Below are 8,170 nucleotides of genomic sequence, written 5' to 3'. Positions count from 1 at the left end.
GGGGATGGGTCACTGCGGGGTGAGGGTTTCTGGAGTCGGGGTATACAGGGAACTCTTGGGGCTCGGGGGTGACTCGCAGGGGCTCGGGGGTGACTCCCAGGGGCTCGAGGGAGGTCACTGTAGAGTGAGAAGTCTCGGGGGGGGGGGGTATCACACTAAGGGCTCTAGGGCGTGAGGGGTCACTCCGCAGCTTGGGAAGTGTCCTTCCGCTCCCCCCCGCCAGGGCTAGAGGAGGCGCCGCGCCCCGCCCCGGCCGGGCTGAGGCGGGGCCCTTCCCCTCGGGCGGGGCCGGCCTTGTCAAGCCGCGGAAGCCTCCGGGGCGGGACTCGGCGGCCAGGGAGCCGCAGAGGCGGCGATGAGGTCCCGCGGCGGGAGGAGTCCGCTGCCCCGGGCGGCGATGCCAGGATAGCGCAGCCGGTGCCATGGTGCGGGCAGCGGCCCCAGCGCTCGGGCTGCTCCTCCTGCGGCTGCTGCAGCTTCTCTCGCTCCCCGCCGCCCGCAGCGGCCTGCCCGGCGGTGAGTGATCGGGGCGGAGCTGAGACCCCCCCGCCCGGCAGGGCCTCGCCGTGTGGGGCAGAGCCCGGCGCCCCCTGCTGCCCTGCCCGGCTCCGCGCCCCCCGGCCACAGACGCACAGCAGGGGCGGTAGCTGCCCTGAACGGGCGCTGGGCACCGGGGAGCTCTCCCGGGCTCCTGCGGTCTGCGGAGACCTGTCCTGGGAATTCGGTGCGGCGCCGCGCTGAGGGGGCCGGGTGCTCGGTACCTACGCGAGCAGCCCCTGCCCCAGGGAGAGCAGCCCGTGCGCCAGGCCGGCCGGTGTGGGAACGGGAGCTTCCCGGAGCCCGCCACCGCGCCCCTTGGCGCTCTTCCTGCTTCGCGAAAGACTGTAGAGGCGGAGGATGCAGGAAGCGGGCCAGGCTGTGCAGGAGCGATGCTGATGGCCTTGGACTAATGCCCTGGGGTCGGGGGGTGGAGTGTGGGGCGGGGGGAAATAGCCTTAATACTCCCTAAGCAGTGCCTGCGTCTCCACGCTCCATGGCTGGAGGAGGGGAGTCAGCCTCTCTCATGCTGCTTCCTGGCCTCAGCAGCCGCTAGCAGCCTAAGCCTGGAAACAGGGCAGCTGGCGGCCTGCTGGGCGGTATACCTAGAGCAGGGGTCCGCAACCTTTCAGAAGTGTTGTGCCCAGGCTTCATTTATTTGCTCTAATTTAAGGTTTTGCGTGCCAGTAATACATTTTAATGTTTTTAGAAGGTCTCTTTCTTGAAGTCTATAATATAGAACTAAACTGTTGTTGTGTGTAAAGTAAACAAGGTTTTCAGAAGGTTTTAAGAAGCTTCATTTAAAATTAAATTAAAATGCAGAGCCCCCTGGACCAGTGACCAGGACCCGGGCAGTGTGAGTGCCACTGAAAATCAGCTTGTGTGCTGCCTTCTGCAACTGTGCCATAGGTTGCCTACCACTGATCTAGAGCTTGTTGACTTGCTGTGCAGTGAGAATCCAGGAGCCACTTTGCTCTGTGTTCTGAGCTGGGTGAGGGGGCTTAGCAGTTTGTGCACGGTGTCTGTCCTCTTTCCTTCTGTCTTTCCGTGCTCCAGCTGGCTGACCCTATAGAAATTGAGTGTTGGAGGTGGCTCCTAATTTCAGCCCTTTAAACTGTGGCGATTATTCACATCATTGCTGGAGAGATGCTTGTGAGGAGCTGAGTACGCTGCGTTGGCTGAGCTCCTGTTACTTGTGTATGTGGGTTCTCCTGACTTAGAGTCCCATATGCTAACTATGTGTCATCCTTCCTGGAAGAGAGTGAGATTTCTGAACCCCTGTCCGTGCGGAATTATCACAGCCAGACACTTCTGTTCCAATGCTGTGAGCATTGTTGGAATTTGGTGATGGCAATTGGCTTGTGCAGCTTGCCTCACTCTCATTTAGTAGTTGCATCTGTGGGTATGTCAAATTATGATCTTTTTCCATCTCTTGCATGTGCTGGCAAATTCTGCTGCCTGTATTAAATATGTTCGACTGAATTTACTGCCTGGGAAGGCCATTCAATCTATAATCAATATTAATTAGCCCTGCCAGAAGCTCTCTAAATGTTTATATATAGCATAGTTTCAAAGCTGCAGAATTCTGTCTGTGTGTGTAAGATTTCATTCTGATTCTCAACACTGCCTCCTCCCTATCTGTGTAAGCACTGGGAAGACTTTTCAGAATCAGTGGGAAATGGCTATCTAGGAAAGTTCTTTGCAGTGTTAGTTGTAGGCATGTTGGTCCCAGGATATTTGAGACACAAGGTGGGTTAAAGTTAAGAGCATTCAGTCCATATGCCCTATCAGTTGAGACTCTGATTAGCATAATCAAATTCCATGGTCAGTGAGTCATTCTGTGGTGCCTTGTGGTGTTTGCAAGGACTGGAAGTGGACCAATAGAGGGTTGGTACAACAGACCTGGCTTCTGACTTCCTCACTGATCACTGGTTCTATATGTGAGTTCATCAGTGAAATGGAATTAACAGGATTTTAGGAAATTTTTTTGCTCAGCCTGTGTAAGGAGCATTTAAGCAGTGGGGAAGAAGACTCACACTGAGGGTCAGGGAGCTGGATGTGTCTAAAAAGGCAAGTCCCCTTTGCACCAAGATCACTTAAGAGGCTTTCCACACACTCCTGGTTAGTGGACAAGCTGTTCTAAAAATGTGGAATGCCATTTTGAAAACTTTTTCAAAATTGTCTTTTTTGCCCTATCCTGGCTACAAACTGGCTTGTCTGAGAAGCCTCAGAAGAAGATTATCCAAAAGATCATGGTGAGTTGTTCCCAGGCCACATCCAGGTGCCACACATTCTACTTGGAAGTCCCCTCCAGGTGGACTATCACACCCCTCAGCTGGCCTACATCCTGGGACTGCATTCTGGTGCTGTTTGGGAGGAGCATGCATCCTGCTGAGACCACATACTTCCTTTCCTAGAGGCCAGGTTTCAGTGCAAGATCCTTCCCCACCCACGCTGAGTTGGATTACGCACACCTTCCCTACTGCCAGAGGCCATTCTCCAGCTCAACTTCATCAATTAGGGAAGCATGTCAGTGATGCTGTGAAAGTTCTGTCCTGGGGCTGCCAACCCTCCCAGCATGGCATTTGCTGGAGTAATCAACCCATGCCTGTCTTGTGGCTACCATCCCTTAGCATGGCTCTTTGTTCAAATATTTGTGTTTTAACTCCTGCAGAGCTGTGAGTCCTAGCTGAAAGGGCAGATGGGGATATTCTCTGACTCCATTACAGAGCAATGGAAAGCAAACAGCACTGTGCCATTGCTTGTAATAAAGGCAGCTCAAAACAGAGTAAAATAAACGTAATTAGAAACTAAGCTTGAAAGTGGCAGGACTGATTCTTGTGGATAAAAGGTTACAAAGGTTTCTTTGACTACAGAGCCTAGCCCTTATTGACAGTTGTTCTAGTTACTCCCTCTGTATCACTTTGTCCTTGGAGTGAACAGGACTGGTGGTGACAAACAGGGCAGAACTGGGTCTTGTCATTCTCTGCAGCGGGTTAGTTCATGCCTGATCATGTTAATGCCTCAGGTTCCCTTGTCCCTGCCATCCACGTTGTTCTAATTTTCACATTGCCTGAAGGTGTCTTGCCCTCAACAGTGTCCAGACGGCAGTGACTCTGCCCTGGTTTAGGATGCAGAGGGCGGCAGGTTATAACATGGCCATGTCCAGAGAGATTCAATTGAAATAGGACCATTTCCTTCCAATCTTAGATCTGGGGAAAAACAAATTGTTCTGATGTTTGTGACTACCTGTCTGGGTTGAATTTGTCCCTGGGCTTGTCCATGAGGTATGCTGTCAGTAGGATTGCCTACGCTTTGAGAGTTGTGGTGTTTAACCTAGTGTAGATAAGTCCAGTAATGGTGTCAGCTCACGGAGTCTACTTTGTTTTCTCTCTGTGAAGTGCTTCAGCTTCTTTCCATGTAAAGTGAATCTTCAGTTTTAAGTGCATACAAAACACCATCAACTTGAAATGTAGGCAGTCAAAACATGACTTAATCATGGTTGTTCCAGATACCGCTCCTGCCAGGTGTCCCTCTGCCAAAGACTGTGATTTCAATCATGTTTTCCTATCTTACAAAATAAAGACCCACAAAAATGGGGTGTGTGTGTTTACAAGGAAGCCAATAGCACTGGTGATAGGCACATGCACAAAGGAAACAAATTGAATGCTTACTCTGTGTTACAGTGGTGCCCAGAATGCAATGCTGACCACAGGGTGGCCCAGACCATTACCTAGCAAGCTGCTTATAATCCACTAAAAAACCAGGAAGTGTTGTGTTTAAGTTGAAAGTATCCATTTAAGTAATTTGAGGTTAAGGTGCTCATAAATAGATTATTTATTTGTATTTGTGGTCTAAGACCAGGGCCCCACTGTGCTATAGGTGCTGTACACAGAACAAAGACACAGTTCATACCCCAAGATTTTTTTGGGATCCCACTACTCAGCCTTTGGAAGTAAGGAGATAATTGACATATGATTTGAACCCTCTCTTCAGACCCACCCAACAGTCTTAGCTGTCTGCTATGTTCTGCACTGAGCTGCCATTGGTTACCTAGTGGAGTTTGTATGGCCTTTGTGCTCTCTCTGAGACTCTAACAACTCCTATGGCTGTGGTACTGTATAGCAGAGTCTCCGCTGCCCTGGAGAGCCCGGTGTGGGCTGACTGCCTTGAGTGCAACAGTATTTGCAGTCATTGCTGACACAGGCTGTTTTAAGGAAGCTGCTTCTTTAAGGTTTATGTTTGGCCTTGGTTATCCTGCTGACAGAATTATCTTTCAGGCTTCCCTGGCTACTCTCTCATTGTTTGCAGTGTTTGTTCAAGTTGCTGATGAGTGCTGGGAGCCAGCTCTTAGTACAGCTGTGCTCTAGCCCCACCCTCATCTGGCATGCTGTTTGGTGGGTTAACCAACCCCGCTCTTAAGCTGCCACCCTTCCTCCCCTGGCACAGTGCACTTCTGGTGGGGGGTGGACAGAGCCCATTAGACCTCCAATGCACGGCTAGAAATCAGGCTCTGAGCTGAGATGCAGTGGGTAATTTCTGAGGGCCAAATGAACAAACTTTCCCAGCAGGAATGTCCCATTCTCAAGGATGATGTCATGAGGAAGCCAGCCCAACTGAAGGCATGAGCAAAGAAAGTGAGTTTTCCCTTATTTTAAAAAGCGAGACAACCTATCATACTTAGAGCCCTGCAAATCTGCAGATACCCACTTTATATCTGTGGACCATGTTTGTGGATTGCAGATGGGACACAGATGATAATTTTATATCCACGCTGTTCCGTAAAGCCTCCGCTCAAATGCAATTGTAAGGTCTGTAACTTGTATCATTAAGTTCTGCAACCTTTTTGCAGACTTGATAACTTCAGTTATTGTTAGCATAGCCTTTTAAGATTTGTAACCTTTGCAAGCTCTGTGGCCTTTTCAGGTTGCCACTTGTATGAACTTCCAAGCTTTGCAATATCCCATCCCTCAGAGAGAGTGTGAATGAGGGAGTGTGAACAAGGGAGTGTATGTGGGACTGGGCGGAGAGGAACTGCAAGGAGAGAGGAGCCAGGTGTGTCTGATATAATCTGCCCTAAGAAGGCAGTTATGAAGTACTGTAAAGAAAAGAAGAACTTGGTATGCATGAAAGGAACTGGTCTGGGAATGCTTCTCGGTGACGGACACAGAAAGGAAATCAGTGTACGTGACAGGAGCCGCCCAGTTCCAAAATAAGAGGAGGAAGGCATGCACACAAGCCCCTGTTTCTTGACTCTCTCAGCAGCCTGGATTCGTGACCGCAGACAGACACACCAGATCTACCATGCTTCGGCTTCTCGGCCTCCATGCTGTCTCCGGTAACACTCTGCCTGTGTAAGTGTGTGGGTGCATGAGGGTATGAATGCAGTGAATGTGTGCGTATATGAATAAGCTCCATCTCTTTTCTATCTGACCTAACAGCAGCATTGTAATAAAACTAATACAAGTGTTACCCTGGGTTGCTTTTTAGGGGAACTTAGGTAACACGCAGGGTTCTAATCATATAGCTGAACCACACCTGAGCCAAGCAAATGCCATCTCACTAATCGCTGATGAGCTGTAACTGGTGTGGGGAGCTGCCACTGGCATCACCCTCTCACTCACTCATGGGTAGGGGATTGCTGTCACCTGCCTGGGAATTTGTCATTCTTTGCAACGGCTTCCATGCCCAGCTCACCCTGTGTACAGTGTATTTCTGCTCACAATGGTTTGTCTCAATTCATCTCTTTTCTCTGCATCTCCCTTTAAATCCCACTGGCCTGACCTGTCCTCTGGATGGAACTAGGCAGGTGCTGAACTGCTCTGTGCAGGTAGCTAGACTACATGAGAACACGCTTCTACTGTGATTATTCTGTCCTTGCCCATGCCTTAATTCATCCCCATGCATCTTATGACTGACCTGAGGTGTGAGTTCTTTGGGGGCAGGGATTGTCCCTTGCTGTGTTTGTACAATATCCAGCGCAGACAGCTGGGTTCTTGGAATGCTCCTCTAAAAGATCATGTGAAAGGGAAGCCAGCTGTGATGTTTGTCTACACACACAGGTTACACTGGATTATCTATAATTGTATTGAAAACTGGTTCACTGGGCAGGGGTTTGCACCAGTTTACCAAATGAAGCTGACTGAATAAGCCAGGTGTAGACTGATTGATTGACATTGCTCCCAGCTGCTCTGTGGAGCAGAGCCTGACATTAAAACTGCAGAAAGGCTGTTCCCTGCTCAGGTTCTGTCAGATCCAACCTCTGGATGATTTAGTTGGGGTTGGTCCTGCCTTGAGCAAGGGGTTGGACTAGATGACCTCCTGAGGTCCCTTCCAACCCTAATCGTCTATGATTCTATGGTGCTGGCCTGCACCCACTGCTCTGCTCCCAGCTGCTGTCTGGCTCTGCTCAATCCTCCTGCACTACACTAATAGCTGTACTTAGCACCTATCCAGTAGATCTCAATCATTAACCTGTTCAAAGCCAAATCACCCCAAGGAGGTCAAGGAATTATTTCTGTGCCTTTGGCTATCCTTAGGGAGGATGGAGATGATCTAAGAAATGGCAAAGGCCTTGTCTACACACAATTTGTGTAGATTTAGTTGAAGTATTTTTCAAGTTCATTAAAGTGGTGCAGACACCTGTGTTGCTCTTCCATCTCTCCATATCCCTGTCTACCTGTTCTTCCCCCAAACTGGCTACTTTAAATGTTTGTTTAATTTATAAAGTGTAATGATCTACTAGCTAATCTCAAAAGCCCCCAGTAGAGTTCCTGGGAAGAGGGGGAGCAGCATGACAGTAGGGCAGGTGGAGCAATCCTGGGCAGGGAGGAGTGGGGCAGTAAAGGAGAAAGGACAAGAACTCACAGACTAGTTTATTTTTCTAAAGGGCAGGTAAAGAGAAACAAGTCTGAGTCATCCTGACCCCCTACATCACCTGAGGCTGCTCTGTGATGGTGCTCCCAGCAACTTTGAGATCTGTTGGCTGGGGTCAAAGCAGGGGTGTTGCTGTTGCTCTCCAGTAGCTATCAACTTTCTTGTGTGTTTGTAAACTTGAAAGGTGCCTGTCCCATGCTTGCCCTTGGCAATCTTAAATCAACATGATCAGTAAAGAGACCCCCTCCCCCAGTTCCCCAGAACAGATCAAATAATCCTGAGATGCAAATATGATTTACCTAGCTCTGGTATAGCACTTATCATCTGAAAGTGCTTTACAATGAAGGTAAGCATCATGATCCCATTATACAGATGGGGAAACTGGGCACAGAGAGGTGCAGTGACTGGTGCATGGTCACCCTGCAGGTCAGTAGCAGAGCCAGAAATAGAAGTTTGTAAATCTGCTGTCCACTCCACATGAACACAGTGCCCCCAGGGCCCGACAGAACCACTACGTGCTGTTCCCTACACCTGATCCTCCTGGGTAAAAGCATTAACTGAGTATGAAATATTAAAGAATATTATTGGAATGGTTCTCCTTGGGCTCAGGAGTTATCACCCCATTGAATCAAGTGAGAGCAGTTCCCCTCTCTTTAATTTACACTCTCAAGCTGTTTTTCTGCAGACCAGGGAGCTCTGTCTGCACTAGGAAACTGAAAGCCTAGTTGCTGAGTGGAAAAACTGGGCCTGTGTGCCA

At 49.6% G+C, this 8,170-nt stretch overlaps 1 protein-coding gene across 10 annotated transcripts in view; it reads left to right on the top strand.

Annotated features, from left to right (window-relative positions):
- The first annotated feature begins 311 nt into the window (after window positions 1–311).
- PGAP6 (post-GPI attachment to proteins 6) overlaps window positions 312–8,170 on the top strand; it is a 53,752-nt gene continuing 45,893 nt past the window's right edge. For 2 of the 10 annotated variants that reach the window (XR_012656520.1, XM_032781574.2), the window contains exon 1: window positions 312–516. Coding sequence is in view for 8 of the 10 variants with exons in the window: in XM_032781574.2 (XP_032637465.1) it covers window positions 423–516 (94 nt within the window). In the remaining 2 variants the exon portion in view is untranslated. Of the gene's footprint in view, window positions 517–2,762; window positions 2,793–5,132; window positions 5,175–5,799; window positions 5,892–8,170 lie in introns of those variants that run through there. The other 8 variants (XM_032781576.2, XM_032781575.2, XR_012656521.1 and 5 more) reach the window with 8 other exon arrangements.

This window comes from Chelonoidis abingdonii, chromosome 9, assembly GCF_003597395.2.
Source record: "Chelonoidis abingdonii isolate Lonesome George chromosome 9, CheloAbing_2.0, whole genome shotgun sequence".
Classification (NCBI taxonomy): Eukaryota; Metazoa; Chordata; order Testudines; family Testudinidae; genus Chelonoidis; species Chelonoidis abingdonii.
This window is presented reverse-complemented; position numbering and strand designations above follow the sequence as displayed.